The 26,280-nt window shown below is 34.7% G+C and overlaps 1 protein-coding gene, 1 long non-coding RNA gene and 1 other non-coding gene across 5 annotated transcripts in view; 2 read left to right on the top strand and 1 right to left on the bottom strand.

Annotated features, from left to right (window-relative positions):
* The window catches only part of LOC127875959 (RNA polymerase II elongation factor ELL2-like), a 65,506-nt gene that overhangs the window by 28,010 nt on the left and 11,216 nt on the right, over positions 1 to 26,280 (bottom strand). For all 3 annotated transcript variants that reach the window (XR_008047527.1, XR_008047528.1, XM_052420738.1), the window contains exons 3-4: positions 20,777 to 20,880; positions 4,788 to 4,913 (exon numbers count right to left, since the gene is read on the bottom strand). Coding sequence is in view for 1 of the 3 variants with exons in the window: in XM_052420738.1 (XP_052276698.1) it covers positions 4,788 to 4,913; positions 20,777 to 20,880 (230 nt within the window). In the remaining 2 variants the exon portion in view is untranslated. The remainder of the gene's footprint in view (positions 1 to 4,787; positions 4,914 to 20,776; positions 20,881 to 26,280) is intronic.
* Positions 12,794 to 25,458, top strand: LOC127875963 (uncharacterized). The gene is made up of 2 exons (XR_008047531.1): positions 12,794 to 12,860; positions 24,814 to 25,458. It is a non-coding gene; the product is annotated as an uncharacterized LOC127875963 (long non-coding RNA).
* On the top strand, positions 24,813 to 24,894 carry Trnaa-agc (transfer RNA alanine (anticodon AGC)). The gene has a single exon. It is a non-coding gene; the product is annotated as a tRNA-Ala (tRNA).

The following is a 26,280-nucleotide window of genomic DNA, read 5'->3' as shown; positions in this document are numbered from 1 at the left end:
GGCATTTGTTTCTATTTAAAGATGTGATGAAATCACGTCCAACCGGGGCAGTTTTTTTCCCACTGAACACACGTAAATCGCGTAATGTGATGTTCCCGCTTTTATACAACACAAAATACACCCATACTTTCCATGCGACGTTCTACATGTCTGCATAATTTTCGCGCGCTTTTTATTGAGACAAAGGATGAAGCACTTTTTATTAGACGCTAGAATTTTGCATTGTCGCGTTAGCATTAAAATTTGGAAGCTTGTTTCCGAAATTCGGATTAAAAATTTAATAATGCTCAATTTAGAATTGAACGAAACATTTACAGTTGTGCACAATTAATTCAATGATACTCTGTTCAAAAGCATCGAACAAATGCTCCCATGTAACAACGCTACTCCGTATAATACACTTTTTAGAATGCTATTTTTACGTAAAAAATTATTTACACCGCTTTGTTTTGTTTACCTTGATTATGATATCATTATTTTGGATGGCTTTTCTAAATAAAATGTGAATACATTTTTGTAAAATGTTCGTACCGGTATGATGAAAATCGTATCGCAATACAATATTCGGATTGCGTATTGCAATATATACCGATATACCGGTATATTGTTGCAGCACTACAAACTAATAAGATATTTATTGGTATTGCCGCACAAAAAATGGTAAAATTAAAAAATATTTGTATTTTTATTATAGTGCATGCAGAGTTTGTTTTGCCTCGCGCCTAGTTTTTTCTATTCAATTAGTTAAGCCTTCATTTTTGACAACATAGACTGTTTATTTTTTTAAATGTCAATCATACTTAATGGAAGCATTGAGCTGTTTATTGTGTATTAACCACAGGGAAAAAAACATCTATCATCTTGTAGTTCAAAATCAGTCGGTTACAAATAGATTTTCAGATTAATTTTGTTCAGTGGCCACTGCTGCTGGCTATTGAACTCGTCCAATGGTTTCAATTTATTACATACAAATGAAAATTGGGTTCCTGGTAAAGAGAGTTAAAAATTATCTAATGACTATTTCATTGGCTGAAGATACTAACTATAGTTGGCCAGTTAAGATTGTCGAGGAAAGGCCTCCAGTAATTACAGCCAACAGAATGGCAGAGCTAAAAACTATCTTATTTGTTATCAAGAGTGACAGTAAAAACACCATGCACAAGCCATAGATAGTTTTTAACAATCACTAACACAATTCAATGACAAACACTGGGTCAGATTACGATTGCACTAAGAGAACATTATTGGCAAGATATAAAGCTTTGAGCATATATGGCAAAGAAGTTCAATTCAAATATTTTTGTTAATCTGCGGCACTTTCTGTTCCCATGTGATTTTATTGAAATAGGATTCAAAATATTTATATTTTGCTTGCACTCTCAACCTTTCCAATCAAACACACTCAAACCTATTAGTAAAATATATTGGAGTCAATGATCAAAGGAATAACTGATGAAGTTACCATGCAGGACTGGTCAAAGATCTGATCAAGGAAATATTTCAGGAGTGAAATGGTTGAAAGTTTTAAAACAACATCTAAATTATTAATTTGTAACATGTGAATCCACACAGGACTTGAACACTTTTAAGTTATTTTGCCAATCAAAATTGCTTGATATGTTTCAAATCAACTGTTTTGATTGCCTAAAAACAATGCATTAGCAATAACCTTACTTTTTCTCTAATCTTTAGAGAAGACATCTGAAAAGGAAGCTTTTTACTCATGTATTCTTAATAATCTACATTAATTTAAAATTAATTTGCTTCAATAATGAATTTGGTATTAAAGTTTGTGATGTGATACATTTTGAAATCGAATGAATATATAAATATTGGAAGAAAAGAATTGCACCTTAGGCCTCAGCATACTGAACTGGTTCAAAAACTACATTCTCTGCCTTTATTTTGTAATCAATTATTGACAATAGAATAACAAATTGGAAAAATTGGTAATTTCTTAGTTATGGGGTAGTTATTTATTTATGGACAACACTGGGCCAGATGAATGTATTAAATTCATTATTGGAAATATATCAAGCTTAGAGTATGTTTGACAGAAAATTTCAGCGAATATGGATACATATTTTTTTGTGTAAACTTTTTGCTTGCCTTGGATTATATTGGAAAAGGATTAAAATTATATATATTTTTATGTCACTCGTTCATTCCAAATAGTTTGAGCCAAAATCTGTCAAACAACTTATCACTTTGTTGTGGACTGACTGTTTCCAAGCTTAAGCCATTTGACTAAAATATTGCATAAGATGTCATGAGAATCGCACATATTTAAAGATTCGAGATAAAAGTAATCAAAATATGCTTATTCATATTAATTGTCTTCAACAATTGGTACAAAAAATATGTCTAAAACATTTGTAGTTTTGTTGTTAGTGTGCTTTACCTTATCATTAATTAGTGATAAATGAAAGACTGTAAGTGATCTTGATATGGTTAATTGATTTACCTTGCTTGACTTACCATTCTGACTTGAATGTGATAAATGTACAGCTATTACAGTAAAATGAAGGCTGAATCAGAATTTGCATCAAATACGGTAATTACAATTTGGAGAATCTGATAGGGAATAAAACTAAATTAATTCATTAATGCTTAGATTGGGAACACTTGCATAAATTATATTATTCATTTTGCAGTTCTATTTTTTCTATGAGCAATATATCAAAATAAACAGACATTTTCTTTTAAAATTTAAATTTGATGTGGAGATTAAGGATTCATCGTACAAGGATGTCAAGATGTCTGATGATTCCATTTTTTTATTCATTGCAATCTTTTCTCTAGAAAAAAAATGAATAAAAGAAACTGTTTCCTTTATTGTGAACAATATATTTTGGGCCTATAAAAACGTCTTAAAACCTATGACTTCGCTTACGCTGTAGTCCCAATATGAATATGCACTAAAAACATCACTTCAAAAGAAGGAGTATGAAGACCAGGTGCAATAATATAAGCACTGGTCCAAGTGGCTGGCACACATTTCTGATCAATATCTAAAGTCTGTTTTAATATTAAAATAGTAGCTTTAATCCACTACAATGCGAGTCAGAAAATAACTGTAATTAAAATGAGTGTAATTAAGATGGCCCTAGTTCGCTCACCTAGTTCATTCAATCTTTATCAAACGTCAAATTTGACCTAGATATTATCCAGACAAACATCCTAGTCAATGTTTCATCATTATTGAACCAAAACTCTGGCATATGGAGTGATTTTTGTTTTTGTAAGATTTGACCTATATTTTGAGTAGACTCCCCTTACCAAACATCAAACTTACAAAAATAAATATTATGACCAAGATTCATACAATCTGAAACAAAATTGTGATCTCTAGAGTGTATAAGAAAACTGACCCCCCCCCCCCCCCTGGCAGCCATGTTATTCAACTGACCGGAACCATTTTCAAACTCAACTCTCATATCAAGGAAACAAATGTTCTGACCAAATTTCATGAAAATTGGGCCAAAAATGTGACTTCTAGAATGTTCCCATGTTTTCACTACATACATATAGAGAAAAATGCCCCGCCCACTGGCAGCCATGTTTTTTCACTGATCTGGACCATTTTCAACTTCGTCCAAGATATCAATAAAACCAATGTTTTGACCAACTTTCATGATGATTACGCAAAAATTGTGACTTCTAGAGTGTTTACAAGGTTTCTCTATAGCCAAATAAGGAAAACTGCCCCCCCTCGCAGCCATGTTATTCAACTGACCGGAACCATTTTCGAACTCAACTCTCATATCAAGAAAACAAAATTTAATGTTCTGACCAAATTTCATGAACATTTGGTAACTTCTAGAGTGTTCACATGTTTTCACTACATACATATAGAGAAAAATGCCCCACCCACTGGCGGTCATCGGCCGTGTTTTTTCACCGATCTGGACGCTTTTCAAACACGTCCGAGATATCAAAAAACCAATGTTTTGACCAACTTTCATGATGATTGGACAAAAATTGTGACTTCTAGAGTGTTTACAAGGCTTCTCTATATCCAAATAGGGAAAACTGCCACTATATACATATAGAGAAAAATGCCCCGCCCACTGGCGGCCATGTTTTTTCTCCGATCTGGACCATTTTCAAACTCTTTCGAGATATCAATAAAACCAATGTTTTGACCGATTTTCATGATGATTGGGCAACAATTTTGACTTCTAGAGTGTTTACAGGGTTTCTCTATAGCCAAATAGGGAAAACTGCCCCGCCCACTGGCAGCCATGTTTTTCAACGGACCCAAACCACTTTTGAACTCAACCAACATATCATTTAGGCAAACATTTTGACAAAGTAAAATGAAGATTGGGCATGAAATGTGACTTCTACAGTGTTTGCAAGGTTTTTCTTTTTTTTGACCTAGTGACCTAGTATTTGACCCGACACGACCCAGTTTTGACTCGACCGAGATTTTATTGGGACAAAGCTTCTGACCAAGTTTCATGAAGATCGGACAAGAAATGTGGCCTCTAGAGTGTTAGCAAACAAATGTTAACGGAAGGACGGACGACGGACAAAGACCGGTCACAAAAGCTCACCTGAGCAATCAGGTGAGCTAAAAAAGTATTTTACTCTGATGATATACGAAACAAAGGCCGATTAGCATTTAAATAAGTTGACCACACAAAAAAAAGACCTGGATGTAAACGTATTTTAAGAGGCCAGCATCTCCTCAAAAGGTGAACAAGCTCTTTTTCACATCTTGCGAAACTTTTTTTTTGCCAGAAAAACAAACAAAGCTGTAATAAAAGGACTGAGGTACGTACGAGACTTTCTTGCTGTCTATCTCTGCCTGCGTGACGCGTTCCTTGGTGGTCTGGAAGAGCTCGTTTGTGGCGTGGATCTGGATCTTGTTGGTCATGCTGCCCTCTAGCGTCAGGTGACCCCCACCTCTGAAACAGGGCATGGTATATTGAATCATTGGGCAATGAAAATAGTTGGAAATTATACGTACACAGTAGGATTTATATTTTCAGCTACATGCGAATTGGAGGATATTTTTGGTGTGATAAAAAGAAAAAAAAATTCTTCTAAGTTTGTTAGCAAGTTTTGTGTTTCAAAAGTATTATTTATTATGAGATTTGTTGTAAAGTTGCTACTTAGTTCTAAAGGTTTGTTTATTCCCTGTGGGTACAGTAAAAGGTACCAACAAGAGCACCGCATAACGGGTTCCACACTCGGCTGCAAAAGCTTGTCAGAATTTTTTTTTTTAGAGGTCACAGTGACCTTTACCTTTGACCTAGTGACCCTACAAGAGATGTGTTTGTCAGAAACACAATGCCCCCTACTGCGCCACTTTGAAATAAAATTTCTTTTTATCATTTGGCAGGTATAGACATCATCTCCTTTTAAAGCTTTATTACTTCCCTTGGATTTTGTCCAATCCAACAGGGGGGGGGGGGGGGGGGGGGGGGGTCTGTAGACAGTCAAAAATGACCAAGTCAGACATCACTGACAACCAAGGCCTGTGGTTTATCAAAGAGTTCATGATGTATGTATGGACATAAGTCGACCGGTATTTAATGAAAACTAATATTCACAAAGTAGAACAGGTAAGAAATGATAATTATATCAAGAGATGTGTTCGTCAGAAACACAATGCCCCCTATTGCGCCGCTTTGAAATAAAATTGCTATTTATCATTGGCAGGTATTGAATAATTATTTCCCATTTTAAAGCTTATTACTTCCCTTAAATTTGAAATTTTTACCGTAGACCGTAAAGGATGACCTTGACCTTTTACCACAATGTGTTTGTCAGAAACACAATGCCGCCTACTGCGCCGCTTTGATTTATCTAACAAAAATATATACGTGGGCAGGTCAGATAAATATGTCCATTTAAAGCTTATTACTTCCCTTGACTTTGTTTTTTCGACCCTAGACCTTGAAGGATGATGTTCACCTTGAAATTTTACCACTCAAAATGTGCAGCTCCATGAGATACACATGCATGCCAAATATCAAGGTGCTAACTTCAATATTTAAAAAGTTATGGCGAACGTATTCCCATTAAAATTTGTTTTTAATGTGTGAATCTCCGAGATTTTGTCAGATTTGTTCATTCTGTCAATATTCTTCAGTTTTGCTTAACAAAGGTGCCATTTGCACATGAAACAACAAAGAAATACCAAACACATTGTAAAAGACCAATTTTAATCGATCATTGGAGATGATTGGACAAAGACAGCCAATGACATCGCTTGTAACAAAATTGCTAAAGCACAATCTTCCAGTGTAATATGCAGAGAGGTTCGGCAGGCCTGATTATTTCGCTTATCTAAAACATCAGTGGAATCGGTCCTACCCCCATCCCCCCACACATCCCAATCTGCGAAAAATTACACCGCTCATTAGATTTTGATTTTTACTCTCTAATACTTCAGCCTACATCCACTTATAATTCTAGTAACTAATGAATTAACTATGAATAGTCTTATATGGATTGTTTCCCAGAGCAAGATACTTTGTCTCTCACTAGCAAGGTACGTGTATACAAAAACGTATTAAAGGTATCAAGAGGACAAACATCAAACATCAGTGACCCGTGTATACAAAAACGTATTAAAGGTATCAAGAGGACAAACATAAAACATCAGTGATCTTGAAGTAAGTAGAGAACACCATATGAAATCTGTGTTTTAAATTAATACAGAAGAATTTATTTTCATATATTTTTTTATTAAAACATGTATGTCTCAAATTATTGTATCCTCATTTACACTGTGATATGACAGTTATCTAGAAATAAAAGGAAATACAAGCTTCAAAAATGTGTGACAAACAATATCACATTGTAATCAAGTTCTGTGCAGATGAATTGAGAGATTGTTGTAGCCTTGACAAATGTCACTAAGAAGGCTGGGCCAAATAGAGATAACATTGAGCCACGCTCTGAACTAAACAGGGCTTAATGCAGCTGCGTACAGTACAGATCAGCCTGCGCAGTCCACACAGACTAAAGAAAGTGTCGTCTTAACACACAAGAGGGCCTGAAAGGCCCAAAGTCGCTCACCTGAGATTACAAGATATTATTGGGACAAATCTTCTGACCAAGTTTCACAAAGATCGGAAAATAAATGTGGCCTCTAGAGTGTTAACAAGGTTTTACTATAGCCATATTAGGAAAATTCCCCGCCCCCTAGCAGCCATGTTTTTCAACCAACCGGCATCATTTTTGAACTTATTCAAGATATTATTGGGATGGATCTTCTGATCAAGTTTCATGAAGATCGGACAGTAAATGTGGCCTCTAGAGTGTTAACAAGATTTTACTATAGCCATATAAGGAAAAATGCCCCCCCCCCCTTGGAAGCCTTTTTTTTCAAGGAAACATAATTATTTTCAAACTCATCCAAGATATCATTAAGACCAATCTTCTGACCAAATTTCATGAAAATTGGACAATAAATATGGCCTCTAGAGTGTTAACAAGGTTTTACTATAGCCATATAAAGCCATATAAGGAAAAATGCCCCGCCCCTGGTGGCCATGTTTTTTAAGCATTGAACCAAAACCATTTTCAAACTCATCCAAGATATCATTGGGACAAATCTTCTGACCAAGTTTCATGATGATCAGAAAATAAATGTGACCTCTAGAGTGTTAACAAGGTTTTACTATAGCCATATAAGGAAAATAGCCCCACCCCCGTGGTGGCCATGTTTTTCAACTAACCGGCATCATTTTTGAACTCCTCCAAGATATTATTGGTATGAATCTTCTGACCAAGTTTCATGAAGATCGGACAATAAATGTGGCCTCTAGAGTGCTAACAAGATTTTACTATAGTCTTATATGTATAGAGCCAAATAAGGAAAAATGCCCCGCCCCTTGGCGGCCATGTTTTTCAAGCAAACGTAACTGTTTTCGAACTCATCCAAGATATCATTTAGAGAAATCTTCTGACCATATTTCATCAAGATTGGACAATAAATGTGGCCTTTAGAGTGTTAAGGTTTAACTAAAGCCATATAAGGAAAAATGCCCCGCCCCCTGGCGGCCATGTTTTTCAACCAACCAGCATCATTTTCTAACTTGTCCAAGATATTATTGGGATGAATCTTCTGACCAAGTTTCATGAAGATAGGACCATAAATGTGACTTCTAGAGTGTTAAACAAGATTTTACTAAAGCCATTAGTGATTAAAGGAAAAATGCCCCGCCCCTTGGCAGCCATGTTTTTCAAGCAAAGGTTACCATTTTTTAACTCATCCAAGATTTCAGTGGGACAAATCTTCTGAGCAAGTTTCATGAAGATCGGAAAATAAATGTGGCCTCTAGAGTGTTAACAAGGTTTTTCTATAGCCATATAAGGAAAAATGCCCCGCCCCCTGGCGGCCATGTTTTTCAACCAACCAGCATCATTTTCAAACTCGTCCAAGATATTATTGGGATGAATCTTCTGACCAAGTTTTATGAAGAACAGAAGATAAATGTGGCCTCTAGAGTGTTAACAAGATATTACTATAGCCATATAAGGAAAAATGCCCCCCCCCCCTTGGCAGCCATGTTTTGCAAGCAAACGTAACTCATCCAAGATATCATTGAAACCAATCTGCTGACCAGATTTCATGAAGATTGGACAATAAATGTGGCCTCTAGAGAGTTAACAAGGCAAATGTTGACGCCGCACAACGAACAAGCACGACCGACAACGGACAAAAAGTGATCACAAAAATGTACTGCATGCATTTAGCCCAATGTTCCCAGAGCAAGGTTCATGTATGTTATAAAAAAAAAGTCAATTGTTCTCCGTCAAAAGACTACAAAAGCTATTGTCACAACAAACATTTGCATAACCTAAACTTATTAAATTTCCCCATATCCCAGATCTGGCTGTCCACTTAATTATTGCAAGAAAGCTACGAAAACTAGAAATGTGTCAAAGACACTGATGCCTCCACAGCTTTTGGAAATGAACAAATGTAATACATGTACCACAGCGTTAAACAAGATGTGTTTGTGAAACACAATGTCCCCCTGTATGACGTTTGACCTTGTAGGATGAACTTGACCTTGTGAAGGATGACCTTGACGTTTCACCACTCAAAATGTGCAGCTCCATGAGATACACATGCATGCCAAATATCAAGTTGCTATCTTCAATATTGCAAAAGTATTCATAAAATGAGCCATTTTGGCCACATATATTTGACCTCTGACCTTGAAGGATGACCTTGACCTTTCACTACTCAAAATGTGCAGCTCCATGAGATACACATGCATGCCAAATATCAAGTTGCTATCTTCAATATTGCAAAAGTATTTATAAAATAAGCGATTTGGGCCACATTAATTTGACCTCTGACCTTGAAGGATGACCTTGACCTTTCACCACTCAAAATGTGCAGCTCCATGAGATACACATGCATGCCAAATGTCAAGTTGCTATCTTCAATATTGCAAAAGTATTCATAAAATGAGCCATTTTGGCCACATATATTTGACCTCTGACCTTGAAGGATGACCTGACCTTGACCTTTCACCACTCAAAATGTGCAGCTACATGAGATACACATGCATGCCAAATATGAAGTTGCTATCTTCAATATAGCAAAAGTTATTGCAAAATGTTAAAGTTGGCGCAAACAGACCAACAGACAGACCAACAGAGAGGGCAAAAACAATATGTCCCCCACTACTATAGTGGGGGACATAAAAACACAGAGGGCCAAAATTGGTTGTCGCTAAAATTCCTTCCAGAACGATCATTTACACATTCAGCTGTGAAAGCTTAGGCAAAATCGGCCAAGATGCTAGAGAACACAATTTTTTAAGTATGAGACTTGCTCTGTGAAAAGGAGGTTTAATTCAGGTGTGAAAATGCTAATCAGGGACAACACTTTCCGCCTAAACTGGATTTTTGCTAAGAGGAGACTTTCTATCACCGAAAAATACCATACAACCGGTAAGTGTTGTCCCGAATTAGCCTGTGGGGACTGCACAGGCTAATCTTGGACTCTTCATGCACATGCATATAACCCCTTTTTCACAGAGCATGGCTCCTATATATTCTATAGTTCAATAAAAGGGTCAATGTTTTTGCGAAAAGTAGTCACAGCAAACTTTCCTGTGCTTACTGTTATCTACAGGTTCATGTCAAACTGTTAAAATATGAGCAGTCCATACAGTTTAGTAAAGAGGACTTACAAGGTGTGATCTTGTAATACTAACCAATGGTACAAAACTATGAATGTACAAATCATTATTTGTAATAACCAACTGTTGAAAATTTTTCAGTACATGAGTATTATGACATTGTTTTCTGGATTTGAGTGTGCAATTATATCTTTCATCTTAAGTGCGCTTGTTGAAGATGAATAGGAAATCCCACTGACACTGTAAAATGTTCACTTCAATATCCCAACTTATCAGTAACTTAGTTAAACTTCTGTATCTTGTTCTAAAACAGAACTCTGTTCAAGATAGAAGTCACAGTTTGGTACATTAATCTTCAGCATCTACAACACTGAAGTGGTACTGGGTCATCTGTATAATGTAGGGCCCACATAGAAATAAACATGATAAATTAGCATTTAATAGGATAATTGCAGTTTCCCATTAGATTAAACATAATCAAAAATACATTACAAGATACTACAGGTAAATATTTACTTTCTAAACAAGGGCTAGTGGTATATTGTATGTATTATAATGTGTACACCTGCTTATCTATGGATGTTACAATTCTTTATCATCTATTATACGATAATGCTATTGATTTAAATACTGAATATAAACATGAATCAAAGCAAATATTCATTCAAAGACTGAATGTTAGGTTTAAGAAGTACATAATAATAATTGCTTTAGTTTTCCATTCAAAATGTAGGTAAACCTGCATGTACTATGGGTAACTTAATAGAAATTATACAAACTTTAATGACCCGAGTATATTGCTACAAAATCAACAAGGGCTGTTTGTAAAACATGCATGCCCCCCATATGGGCTGTCCGTTGTAGTGGCAGCCATCGTGTGAATACCTTTTTTGTCACTGTGACCTTGACCTTTGACCTAGTGACCTGAAAATCAATAGGGGTCATCTGCGAGTCACGATCAATGTACCTATGAAGTTTCATGATCCTAGGCAAAAGCGTTCTTGAGTTATCATCCGAAAATCATTTTACTATTTCAGGTCACCGTGACCTTTGACCTTGTAATCTCAAAATCTATAGGGGTCATCTGCGAGTCATGATCAATCTACCTGTTAAGTTTCATGATCCTAGGCATATGCGTTCTTGAGTTATCATCCGAAAACCATTTTACTATTTCGGGTCACTGTGACCTTGACCTTTGACCTAGTGACTTCAAAATCAATAGGGGTCATCTGCGAGTCATGATCAATCTACCCATGAAGTTTCATGATCCTAGGCGTATGCATTCTTGAGTTATCATCCGGAAACCATTTTACTATTTCGGGTCACCGTGACCTTGACCTTTGACCTAGTGACCTCAAAATCAATAGGGGTCATCTGCGAGTCATGATCAATCTACCGATAAGTTTCATGATCCTAGGCGTATGCGTTCTTGAGTTATCATTCAAAAACCATTTTACTATTTCGGGTCACCGTGACCTTGACCTTTGACCTAGTGACCTCAAAATCAATAGGGGTCATTTGCGAGTCATGATCAATGTACCTATGAAGTTTTATGATCCTAGGCCCAAGCGTTCTTGAGTTATCGTCTGACAACCACCTGGTGGACGGACCGACAGACCGACATGAGCAAAGCAATATACCCCCTCTTCTTCGTAGGGGGGCATAAAAATATAATGTAGATCAGAAGATAGCAACCCATATTTGATTTCATAAGTTATAAGCTAACAAAAACTTAAATTATTGGATGCATCTGGGCCATAATCAGTCATGTCAAGCGTGATTATTTATACTACCTCAAATGAGACAACAGGTTGCGGCTATTTATAAGTGCCACCTCAATGAAATAGAGCTGATGTCAACATAAAACTTAACAAATTCCATGTTGTAAAAATGCTTATTTAATAAAAATTATTCTATACTGCAGCAACGTTCACAGCAATCTTCATAAAGTATACATGTAGTGTACTTGTTTAGTGATTATTGTCAACAATGTTGGGGTACAAATTCAACTGTATACCTTTTTTCTTTAAAAAAAAGTAAGCAAAAAAAAAGTCAAATGGAAAAACATAAGTGTAATTTGTCTCTTTTTTATTTTGCCAATTACAACTTATGATGTAAACAAGAGATGTGTTCGTCAGAAACACAATGCCCCCTATTGCGTCGCTTTGAAATTATTATTTTTTGACCTTTGACCTTGAAGGATGACCTTGAACTTCCACCACTCAAAATGTGCAGCTTCATGAGATACACATGCATGCCAAATATCAAGTTGCTATATTCAATAGTGAAAAAGTTATAGCCAAGTTTTTTTTTGACAGACGGACAGACTTAATGACATATTGACGGACAATTCAACTGCTATATGCCACCCTACCGGGGGCATAAAAATAACAAATACAATTTATTTCTTAAGTGATTAAGCGCACTGTGGGTACTTATTTCTGTATTTGCCATTATGGGGTTTATCATCATTTAGGTCTGACTAAAGAATAGCAACTGAATTTAAATCGAAGCTTTAACACTACCAATATACATGTATATACAGGGTTCGACATTAACTTTTTTTTACAGCCAGACCATCGGACCAGCTCCTCTTAAAATGTACTAGCCCGAATATGATGTCTACTAGACCATAAATGACATAACAAATAAACACAATTGTGTCGTGTAACTGTTTAAGGTAGCGCATCTCTAATGATTTCCCGCGATTTCTTCGAAGGTTGAAGAGCCTACTATTAGGTGCCGTAGCCTAGTTGTTAAGGCGATAGACTAGAAATCTTTTGGGATATTCCCGCGCAGGTTCGAATCCTGCCGACGCCGTATACTTTTTTGTTACGCGTTTGTTTTATTTTCTAACGTAATTTGATTTAATATGGCATATAAGCTATATTTATTGTTAAATATGTTGCAATTTTTATGCACATTCTTCAATTATTAAAATTAAAACAACGTTATGGCGAAATTGGGTGATTTACTGTTGAAAATCATACCATGCATGTTGCATTTTTATTTTTATTTCAAAAAGTAAACGGTAAATCTGTCTAGTTCTTGGTATTTTTGCTGTATATAGTGTTTCTATAAAAACTAAGTTTAAAATATGACTTAAATGATACTATTTTGAATTTTATGACACTTTGTTTTTAACCGACCCAATTTTTACTTGGCTGAAATCACTTACATTTCATGGCGCTCTTCCATAGATAAAAATTTGTAAAAAATAAATGTCTGTAAAAGAATACTTATTTCATCTTGTTTAAACTTTAAACACCTTTACAGCATCTGTACACACCAACTGCATGCCCATATTTGGAAATTTGAATGAATTATGGAACTTTTATATACCCCAGGGGTGAAAATAAACTGGACAAAAGCCGAGCGTGGGGATGGTTTTGAAAAAATCGGTATATTTTTTTTAAAAGCATGGAAAGCCTACCTACAAATTTGCATGTAGTTCAGTGAAATGATGCTGATTAAGAAAATAATTAATTAGATTATATTTGGATATGTGCCCATTAGAGGTGCGCTACCTTAATCAATTATTTATCAGTAAATAATTAGTGAACACAAGAAAGTCATTTTGATGCAAAGAGTAAAAAATAAAATAAAACTATTTAACAACATAAATTGTTTGTTATAATTTCACTGTTTATCGCCAGTTAAATAAATGATGTCTGTACAGCAGGTGACATTTATTCAAGGTCATCAAATTCTGGCCTCCTTGACCGCTGTGCTCCATGCAACCACAGCTCCAAGGCCCTTTTTCCAGCATAATCTGTGTCAGTTTTACCGTCGGATTCTTCTTTATTAACTTATTTGTCGGATGAAAATCCAATCTTGAACAAAGCCATTCTTTAAATAACATTCTCTCGTCTGCTACGCCAAAATGTTTACATTGATGATACCGATTGTCAATAGAAGTCGTAAAAACATGATGTAAAGTTCTAAGACACTTCAGAAAATCATTAATATTCATGACAACTTGACCAATGGAAACAAGCAATTTCTGCGGGAAGCTCTCCTTCGCGTCTAAAAATAGCGATGAATCATGTGAATTCTCCGCGTTTATTTATATACGCTAGTTTTGTTCTGATGTAAATAACGGATACGAGAGTTATTTTACACATTAAGAGAAAAAGGTTTTCGGTTAGGTATAGTTATATGAATCAGTATAGATTTGTTATGTACGACCGGTCGGACAAGCTAGCTCGCAGTTTTACTAGCCCGACCACCGATCTTACTAGACAATGTCTGTCGGACGTGCCTTAGTGTCGAACCCTGATATATTGATGGTGTTTAAAATAAAGATAACCCACATTTTAAACAGTGTATTAACAAGACTTATCCTATACAACTAACAATATATAGATCGATTTCTTCTGACACAGATGCTGCATTTTTTGTTGTGATGATTATGTTCCTATAGCAAACTAGAGCTTTGTCACAGACGTGACGTTTACCCCCACATGTTGCATTAACACAGACTATTTTGCATGCTGTCTTCACAAAACAAGAGATTCAAATTTATGGCGATGGTAATGGGGGTATAATTATATATCCTTATATATCAGTTTGCTATCTGGGAGCCTGTTTCTGATGTAATGAATTCAACAAACAAAGACTTTCTTGTACCTGTAGTAATAAATTATCAAAACAACAATGTTAACTTCATGAACTACACACAAAATTTAAAATTAAACGTTTTTTCAAAAAATCACAATTGTATGATTTCAAAATATAATGTTTCCTTGAAATCATTAATAATTAACAGAATAACTCATTCCTCTTTTTAAAGTGATGTTCTAAAACAGTTGCAAAAATGTAAGTTTACCAAATTTGATATTAAAAACCCTGTTTATAAACTACTTCAGTCTTATTGATCAAAAGAATATACCGGTCAGTTGGCTTCACATAATTATACTTATCTTTTGGTTGTTGATCTTGAGCTTCTATTTTATATATAATTGTCAATTATGTATCTATTCAACCTGTGTAATCTATTTGCAGTAATACTTTATTACTATATTTTACAATTTAATATATCATATTATTATATTTTTTACCGGTAGTATTTCTATTGTTTATTATACAAGTAACAAAATGCAGATACTGCCCTATCAATGATGGCTTCAGTTTCCCGTGAGTCTATTACTGAACTGAGTCAACAATATTGAATGTTGGCATAAAACAATAATTACGAATTTAAATAGTAGCTGCATGTACATTCAAACTATGTTATACCTCTTTACAATCTGCATTACATTTTATGTGATGAATAATGGTGATCTAGGGTAAGTACTATATGATGTTTAAGTTCTCAAATCTTGTAAAGTAGAACTTGAAGGAATTCACTTGATATTTGTCTTTATTGTCTTAATCAAGCCTTAAAAAAAGTTATTGTCATGCCCTGGTGATTATTCAACAAACAAGTACTTAAATTTCAATTAAATCTAATTAACATTCTCTTTTATTGCTTTTGAATTTAATTACAATTTTATGAGGTTATTTTTTATTTACAGTTGTTTGTTAGTGATTAATTCTGGGCTTAGTGTTAGTTTGTAAAGGTCATTCAACTGGTTTCAATGCTTTCATTGACCTTTCCAAGGCAGTTACCTAAGCTTATGTCATTGAAAGTCTATTTATTTGCTTAAGCAAATTGACTATTGTAAACCACATATCCAAAAGATGGCTTGTAGGTTGAGTGAAAAAAGAGGTACATTTGTACATGTATCAATGCCGGGCTGAAGTAGGATTGGGGGCAGAAAAAAATAGATGACAATTTACATTTTCAAATTTTTACAATTTTTTACTGAGAACCTTTTTTCCAGGCTGCATAATGTCAGGATAAACATTCTGACCAACTCTTATCAAGATTAGACAGGAGTGTTGCTCCTTGAAAAGTAACAATATTTTTTTTTTTATTTGACCTGGTGACCTAGTTTTTGACCTCACTTGATCCATATTTGAATTTGGCCTTGATATTATAAGGATTAATTTTCTAACAAAGTTTCAGCAAGACAGTCATAAATGTGGCTTCTAGAGGATCACAAAGCTTTGCTTTGGATGTGTATGAATTTTATTTTTCACTTTAATGGACCAATCAGAAAGAAATGTTGTTCAGTTTATATGGACATCTTAAATAAACATCAAAATATAATTTGTTTATGGTTGGTAAGATGTCTAATAGATTCCGTTTGCACAACAGTTATTTTTTAAGTTTCTAGGAAGTGGTGGTTTAATTAGTTTAATATGGTAACTTGGCAGATCAATCAAAGAGCTCCGACATTTCTCAAGACACTATTAATTTATTAAACTTTACCACCTTTATTATGCTATATATCTTGTCAATCCTTTTGTTACCTGTTGGAATTATATTACATCAAATGCAATAAAACTTAATAGAAACAGTTCATTTAAGGAAACATTATTGTGTTTAATATGCATCTTAGCCGCAAATATCAGGACAAGTTCATCATGATTGTAAACACAAATAATGCTATTTACCTGAGAACTAGGCCACCTGTTTGAAAAATGTGCGATCTTTAAACTCAAAAGATACCAGTTTGCCTGATGCTAGAATACAATCATAATTTAAAACCACTGCATCCTGTTAAGGCTGTCAGCAGAAAAACAGCAATCAAACACTGCATAAAACAGATTAATTGTTCTATGGCTACGGAATATATATATATATATATCAGTGCTCCAGCTAGGATTTGAAGAGGGCAGGGGGGCTTTTGTCAAAAGGAACTTTGGACGCGCTGTATTTTGTAAAAAGGGCACTTTCGAGCGCGCGGGCATTTCTGGAATGCTTCCTCTTGCATGTTAATTTATATGTTATTAATAATTGTAAGAATAAATTATTCCCATTATTATTAAACAATTAAAATAAAATGTATACAGGGAATAAATTAATGTCAATGTATTTTAATAAGATTTAATAAGATAAGATTTAATTATTAAATAATCATATGTACATTAAGAAAAAAAAAAGGGCAGGGGGGGCACTAGGAAGGGCAGAGCAGAGGTTCGGAAGGGCAGGGCGGGTTGCCCTTCAATTTAGGCCGAGCTGGAGCACTGACAAAATTGGGCTTAATGCATGTGCATAAAGTGTCGTCCCAAATTAGCCTGTGCATTCCACACAGGCTTATCAAGAACTACACTTTATGCTTAAACTTGATTTTCGGTAAGGAGGTACTTCCTTGAAACTAAGAATATTATAAAAGCGGAAAGTGTCGCCCCTGATTAGCCTGTGCGGACTGCACAGGCTAATCTGGGACAACTTTACGCACATGCATTATGCCCAGTTTTGTCAGAATGCGACTCATATATATATTTAAAATTTAGATAACATATTACATGTACCTATACTAATAACTGCATTACTGTTTAACATGCGTGGAAACAACAATACAACTTGACAAGTCATGTTGAATTACATGCGTTAGGTATATGATAACAAACATACACAGTTAACAAGCAAATTTGTTGAATTGATATCCCCCTCCATAACTAAAAAGTGTCTGATGTATGGACAATGCCAAAACTATACCCCTCCTTGGCAGGGGATAGTAATCCTAGAAACCCCCTTCATTATCCTTCAAGACTGAGTCAATGACTTTAAAAGAGTTTAAGTTGGCTTAACCAATGATATGTTCTGCATTCTTTGTTAATTGCAGACATGTTATGGTTAGCTTTTTTATGGCCTATAAACTGTTCTACACATAACAATTTCTTACTGGGATTCCATGGTCTGAAAATAATTTCAATACACCTAATTTTTCCAAAAGTAGAATCCATAGATTAGTTTTCAAATAATGTATCTCTTTACAAGGTGACACAGTCTGTCATACAGTTGAAACGTAAATTACTGAAATACTTTTATAGTTATCAAGCTGACTATGGTAATGAGAATTGCATTTTTGTTGCACTGACTTGTTGATATGTTGACATTACATTTAGATGCTACTTGATAATCATAATGATCATTCAGCAGTGGGTGACCCGGTCACTACAGGGTTTCATAGCTTGCTGTGGTTTACAGCTATATCATCTATTATAAATAAATAGTTTCATTAAGATTTAAAATAGACGGTTGATTGCCAAAAGAAGGAGGGTAATTTTCCAGTCTTAAGTTTATTTTTACCATAGAATAATTATAAGGTTGCAGTCTGGTATTTAAAAACAAATAGGTGGAAATTGGCAGGGTATTTCCCACCTGCTGAGTCTTAATTTAAACCTTTTTTTACTGTTATGAATGTAACTACACAATTTATTAATAGATATTTCATATCATGAAAAGTAGTCATAAACTAAGACAATTCATACAGATTAATAATGAGATTGTAACAACTGGAGATAAACATAAATGTACAATTAAATCATGCTGGATTTATTCTCAGGCAGTGTTGATGTACATGATGATGATGAGATCTTGTTTCAAGCCCCAATAAAACTGATCACACCCGAGGAGTGGCATGGTATCTGCAGACAACAGATGATTTCACATCATCTCACAGTAACTGGAACTGCTTGTTGCAACTTAGCATGCTGATAATTGTTATCACTACTGTTTGCTTATCACAACAAACAGCTTTTCCCTTTGTTATCAAAACAAGCATCTGAGTACATTGAAAGCAGCAGAGGCTGGGAGGTAAAGATTGTGAGCAATGTGTCTTCCTTAAGAACTGCTTAAAGTGGGATTGCTTCCATATCATAGTGGAGTCTCCGCCAAGCATGGCCGGACCGTTGGACATGTCCTGTAAAATTTTGTAAGGTCCGACCTGTCAATCTAATTTTCAAGACCCATCGTCCAGTAAAAAAATAAAACAAATTAGTTGGTTTTTCAATGTTTGTGTATGCCTCTGAAAGTTTTACACAATTGTTTTTCCGTAACAATGTTCTTTCTGCTGACAGAATTTTCCAAGAGCACCTGATTTTACTTTTATACATTGTGTTTCACATGTCGCAAATTGATTTCAATATGGCGGACAATAAACAAAAAATTACGTTGCTCGGCGAAAATGTACAAGTAACATATTTTTAGGGGGAAATTTATGTTTTGAATGTCATAGAACGAGTGTTTGTAAATTGGAGTCTACTTGCGAACTTCCAAGAAAAATACATCTAACAAAATTATCATTCGAAAAATGAACAAAACAAACCTGGTTTGATTTATATATTAGTGGATCTGTGTATTATCAGATTCATGTGCATATTTTGCTTAATTATGTTTGTCACTTTACAGTTTACTGCTTTTGCATGTTATTGAAATGGAAGATATTGAAAGGTAAACATATTAAATATGTAAATTGATCGTAGTAAAATACATCAATACACTCAAGTATGTACCGGTATGTTTATAGGTGTAAATATTTCCCTCAAACTTACACTAACATGATTAATTTACCAAGTTGGTGCTTAGTGCATGTTTTGCTCCTTGAATTAAACATTTGTTAAAATCTCCTTTGTGAATGTAGTTTGCCATGCCTCTTTGCCCTCCTGGGTAAAACACTTATAATTGAGTGGTTGAAAATTTACGACTGGCTGGCCTGTCTGTCCTGTCTTTGCCATGTCTGCAAAATTATCTAACGAATGCTGGTCCAAAACCATGACAGCCTAGTCGCTTAACAAGATAATCATAAATCCTAAAAGGTAATTATTAAATGTTGACTAGTTTGGCGGGGACTGATATGGTACTTAAAAACCCTAATTCTACACAGTGCAATAATTGCAACTTTTTGCATTTTCATTCACTCTGCATTCTGATTGGTTAATACCCTTATGAGTCCCGTGTTCAATTGCCCGATGAACTCTCTTGGCATGCAACTAATGCATACATTTTCATAACCTTACTACTTTTTAAACAAGTGGCCAAATGACTTTATTATTTATTGCGAATCATATCAATTATGTGAATGTTAAAATGACGTCATTGTTTGGCGCAAACATTTGCACTGTGCCAAACAATGAAGATGAAACTGAAAGCGATATATATGTCAGCAAAAAGACATCTGCTGTAGTTCTTATAGTTTTGTAAAATATACCTTTTTATGTAAAATTGTGACAAATGCTATTATTTAAAAAAATTATGAAAAAAGTGGATCATTAAAAAGAGAGCTATAAGTTAGAATGTAAACATTTAAAAGACAAAGACAAAAAAAGTGTTCTTTAATCACTTAAGCAACCATAAAACGATTGATGAATTGGTTGATAAGTTTAATAGTTTTTATTCATTTCCCATTAGTGAATTTAGGCAAAGCCTGGCAAAACAATTGTGAAAAGCATAGTTTATGGCCTTGTTAATGCACCTAACAATGGCCTAAAAAGGGGGGAACAAATTACTAATTTGTAACATCAAATGCTCATTTCAAGCGTTTCACATCCTCTTAAACATGACTATAACCCACATGATATGCTTAGACTTGCTTACCCAGTCAGATGTCTGAAGAAAAACATGGCCATTATTTCCCTAATGCTGTATTAACGAAAATAAGATGATCAGACAAAAAGGTTATAGTCAAGGCTATTTCAAATAATATTAAGGTATAGAATATAAACAACCAAATAAATAACGCATGACTAGCTCTTTTGTCACATAGTCCAAGGTTGCACATATTTTTTAACATTTAGTATAATAAAAACAACATAATGATAACCTTGTGTTAGGTTGGCAGAGAGCATCAAAACTGCCATTGGCTTCCAGTGCAGACAAAGTGAATTGAAATGTCCGCATTTGATCTCCCTCTGGAATCTGTATAGTCTGTAATACCAACAGCACAATATTATCTTGTTGATTAGCATGGAGAACAGCCTGTTCTGTCCTCACTGGTTAATCCAGGTTGACACTTTCTGACTACAGACTCAGAGGAAACATTGTTGAAACAAAAATACCATAGAAGTGTAAACTAATGTCTCATATCAGCATCGGTCTGATCCTGGCAACACTATACACATGTGCATTATACCTGTGAAGCCATTATGAGTTTATAAAGAGTTGAGAAACAACAATACAGAGTTGAGAAACAACAACACTGAATTTACTACCTGACCAGTGAACCACATTTTGTCTTACCTGCAATGTTCCAATTAGATTAAAGTTAACACTTTTTTGTCTGTCGTAATTAAAGTGTATCTTGTAATTCTGAATTTTAAATACAACATGTCTGAAAGATATTAAATATCATGTCTTGCATATGAAATGTATGTCTTTTTTATTGTATTTGTTAGCGTTCATGATTATGCAGCGATTTTTTTCTTCTATACAAAGTTCCGGAAAACGGCACTTTCCCAATGAGGAAAAAACTACGATCTTCCCAATTGCTGTCCAAAAAAAATCCCAATTTAAGGTTTTGTTAAAAAAATTTTTTTTATAAAGTGCAACATTTAGTTAATAGTTTCCATTTGCTGCTCTATGGCTTAAACGTAAATATAATATTGACACCATTTAATTATCAATTTAAAAGTATTTGGGAGCCAAAAGTCAAGTACACCAATTTTCCAATATGAAGACTTCATCATGTGAATTTTTACAATTTCAGGGTTTTTCTCTCAAAGTATTGCCAAATGAACTTGTTCAGGTACTTTTCCCATTTGTGCAAACAAAATCGCTGCATATTATGTAAGATAATTCTGTAAATTAGATTAAATTGTATGTACCAGGTTAACAGGCCACTATCATTTGGTAGTTGTTGTTAAGCATAACTCCTCCCTAAATTTTGCACACGTATGAGTTACTTCTACCTTATTTTGGCAAAAGAAAATGTCACTGCTACCTAATTTTCATGAAAATGAGAAGTCTCTTCTCCTGAAAAGTGTGTGCTAAGATAACCCTAATCATGTCTATAGCTGTAATACAATAAGATGGAAACAGCAGCATTCGTAATTAAAGACATGACAGTTGAAAAGGTCCATGTATGAAACTTAAAGAACCGTCAACCACAAAGTAATGTAATATACCAGTCGTGATATTTTAATCAATATGATTAATAATTGTAAAAAAAAACAACGTATTTTAGAACTTGTCTTTTTGCTTCATTTGTGGTTGAAGGTCCCTTTAAGTGTTTGTTTGATATCTCTTATCAAGATACAAGAGTTAAACAATCTAGCTTTGATAGTGTTTTTCCCAGGCCATTTTAGCGTGGCGAAAAGCCACGCCGCCCTCCAGGATCGCCACTCTGCCCTTTTCAAAGGCAAATTTTGCCACGCGCCCTTCTTTTCAAAGGCAAATTTCGCCACGCGCCCTTATCGATAACATCTTTATTGCCACGATCTAACTTGGTCCGCAAAATCAGCTTCCTTGATTGTCTGTGACGCTCCAAATGTGCTTGATTTACTCGAGAGACGTCAATGTCTAATCGACTATATTAATCGAGTAGATTTAATCTATAACAGTGCTCGAATTATAGGTAGTCACACTGACTGCTCCAAAGCTGTGAATTAGTCATGCGTAAATAACCCCGTGTCAGTATCAATCGATAATGCCGGAGGCTATGTTATACCAAGCGCCTCTTTTCGGTCGGCAAAGTGTACTACTCCACGATCAAATCATTATTTCGGAGAATTTTGATGAAAAACTCGATGTTATTCTCGTGGCAATTGTGCATTGTATGAATTATGCAGTTATATCAAAACATATTTTTACGCATAGTTGCATTTAAAATCACAAACAAATTTATTCTTTATCGTTTTCGTCTTTAAGATAATTACCGTAAAAAGTTGTGTATAAGGCGCACTTTTTTACCCCAAAATTTCATTTTAAAAACTTGATGCGCGTTATGCACAACTTCAGCCATGCCAAGACATTTTTTCGCTGTCAGTTACCCAGTAGCGGTAATTCGCATCATTCTGTTTTCCGGTGTTTTAACTGTAACTATGTTAATAATAGTGTTATATTGACGATCTGAATAAGATGAACAAACATTATAAAGTTAACATATATATTTTCTATCTTTTTCAGGTACGTACAGAGCATTGAAATCAAATAAATTTGAAGAAGAGAATGAAAAACGAGGAGGCCATTTTTATTTAAATGTTATTGTTTACTTTTCCCACAATATTATACCCTACTGTACTAGGGTTACACAATTTATTTGGGGGCACTTGTCAATTTACAATAGTATGTCGGCAAGGTATTTCCCGATATATTTAAGATTATTTTTCTTGCTTTTCAAATGTGTTAATAAAATTGATGCTGTGTTTGTTTACACGTTTTCATACGTCTTGTCAAGATTGAGGATGTGATTATTGAGCAATTTGCGTTACCTGTCAAGTTTTGTGTAGCTGGGCTATTATAAAAACATGCGAACCGGCAAACGGCTTCACAACTCCATTGTTTGTTTATCGCCGGTAATGACGTGATGGTGTTGAGAAGTTTGAGTCGTTAAAGTCTCCTGTCAATTTTAGACACTCGAAAAGAACGCATGATATCGGCATTGTAAATAAAACGCGCGGTTGTGAATTAGTCATGCATGAATAACCAGGTGACAATACCAATCAATAATGTCAGTTTCTTAGTTATAACTAATCCATCTGTTATGTGTACTCCACGATAAAATCGTGGACAGTTACTTCGGAGACATATGATGAAAACCTTGATGGTATCCTCTTGGAAAGTGTGCATTTCATGCATAATTCATTTAAATCCAAACGTTTATTTTTACGCATAATATGATTAAAAAAAACACCAACTAGTTGTATCGTTATCGTCTTAAAAATAATTTATAATTGAAGCAATAAAAGAATAACAGGCTGTCAAGTGACCTTTTTTCAAAAAGTAGGAAAAAATAGGAACTACTTTTGCAAGAAAAGTAGGAAAAGAGTAGGAAAAAGTAGGAACTTTTCCCTCAAAAGTAGGAATACATAATACTAATTTTTTAGACACAGGTCCAGGAAACATAGCTTGAAACAGAGCATGAGTGCCATCACATGTTCTGTATGGATACCCACTTGAAGCTTCCTTAAGAGCCCAGAAGATTTCAGCCTTTTGTACCAGTTCCTTGTGTGATGGATGTACGTGTACTTGCATACAGATAGATTTATCCCCACCACCCTGAGAGCTGCTTGGCTTTGGGGCACTTCCAAACAAACGCTTTTGTGAATTATCATGCATGTATTTCATGTTTTCCTTGTGTTTTTATCCATCTGCATAACTTATCAGTTGATAAGCACCATAATTACTACAAGATGGACTTCATTCAGACAGTACAATATCTTGCAAACTCATTGCCGGTATCTCTCTTTCACCATGATCGAAGTGTTTTTCCACTGTTGTCCAACTTCTCCATCCATGAATAGTTAAACTTTGTTTTCCCACTAGGCATTTTAGCACTTATAGCGTATCTATGATAATAAAGTATCAAGCAAAGCTAACCTGATAAAGAAGTATACATGTAATTAGATGCTGTTCATGTTGGTGTATCATCAAATAAGTGGTTAGAGGTCTTCTGTGTATCGATATAAAAATGGTAATTATATTGTGCATGTTATATCCTTAAGCAGAAGACCAAATTTATTTAGTGATACACCAACTTGTTGTACAAGATTAATACTAGTATATAAAGCAGTGTCAATGCTCTGCTACAGCTACATTGTGAAACCTTTAAATTGACAATAGGGTGCAGTTATAATGACTTAAGGTAGCGCACCTCTAATGATTTCCCGCGATTTCTTCAAAGGTTGAAGAGCCTACTATTAGGTGCCGTAGCCTAGTGGTTAAGGCGATAGACTAGCAATCTTTTGGGATATTCCCGCGCAGGTTCGAATCCTGCCGACGACGTATACTTTTTTGCGACGCGTTTTATTTATTTTCTAACGTAATTTGATTTAATATGGCATATAAGCTATATTTATTGTTAAATATGTTGCAATTTTTATGCACATTCTTCAATTATTAAAATTAAAACAACGTTATGGCGAAATTGGGTGATTTACTGTTGAAAATACGAACCATGCATGTTGCATTTTTATTTTTATTTCAAAAAGTAAACGGTAAATCTGTCTAGTTCTTGGTATTTTTGCTGTATATAGTGTTTCTATAAAAACTAAGTTTAAAATATGACTTAAATGATACTATTTTGAATTTTATGACACTTTGTTTTTAACCGACCCAATTTTTACTTGGCTGAAATCACTTACATTTCATGGCGCTCTTCCATAGATAAAAATTTGTAAAAAATAAATGTCTGTAAAAGAATACTTATTTCATCTTGTTTAAACTTTAAACACCTTTACAGCATCTGTACACACCAACTGCATGCCCATATTTGGAAATTTGAATGAATTATGGAACTTTTATATACCCCAGGGGTGAAAATAAACTGGACAAAAGCCGAGCGTGGGGGTGGTTTTGAAAAAATCGGTATATTTTTTTAAAAAGGATGGAAAGCCTACCTACAAATTTGCATGTAGTTCAGTGAAATGATGCTGATTAAGAAAATAATTAATTAGATTATATTTGGATATGTGCCCATTAGAGGTGCACTACCTTAAGTTACATTCAAAATGACTGGTCATTGCAGAGCAGATTATGCAACTGGAGATAGGACCTTATCCCCTGACATCTTTTATGACATCACTGATTGGGCAATTAAACAGTTGCACTACATTGTTTATTCCAGTTTCAAATAATGGCTTTTACATTATTGATGACTTCGCGGGAGTGTAATGATGCCCTTTCATAATTTTAATACTTTGCTTTTAACACCTTGAAGTTACCTCACTAGCTATGGCATCATTAGACAAGCAAAACACAATGCCCACTATTGCGCCGCTTTGAAATAAAATTTCAATATATCATTTTGCAGGTTTAAAAGTTATCTCCTTTTTAAAGCTTATTACTTCCCTTGGATTGTATTTTTTTACTTTTGACCTTGACGGATGACCTTGACCTTTCACCACTCAAAATGTGCAGCTTCATGAGATACACATGCACATGCCAAATATCAAGTTGCTATCTTCAATATTGCAAAAGTTATGGCCAATATTAAAGTTTTCGGACAGACACACAGACAGACAGACAGACAGACAGACAAACAGACTGACAGTACAACTGCTATATGCCACCCTACCGGGAGCATAAAAATGTATCAGGGCATTTAGGCCCTGTGCATTTATCTTTAATTACTAAACATGATGTACCTATGATATCAATAGAACATCTTAT

Source organism: Dreissena polymorpha, chromosome 4 (assembly GCF_020536995.1).
Source record: "Dreissena polymorpha isolate Duluth1 chromosome 4, UMN_Dpol_1.0, whole genome shotgun sequence".
Taxonomy (NCBI): Eukaryota; Metazoa; Mollusca; class Bivalvia; order Myida; family Dreissenidae; genus Dreissena; species Dreissena polymorpha.
The sequence above is the reverse complement of the archived record's forward strand: the minus strand, read 5'-3'. Positions and strand labels throughout refer to the sequence as shown.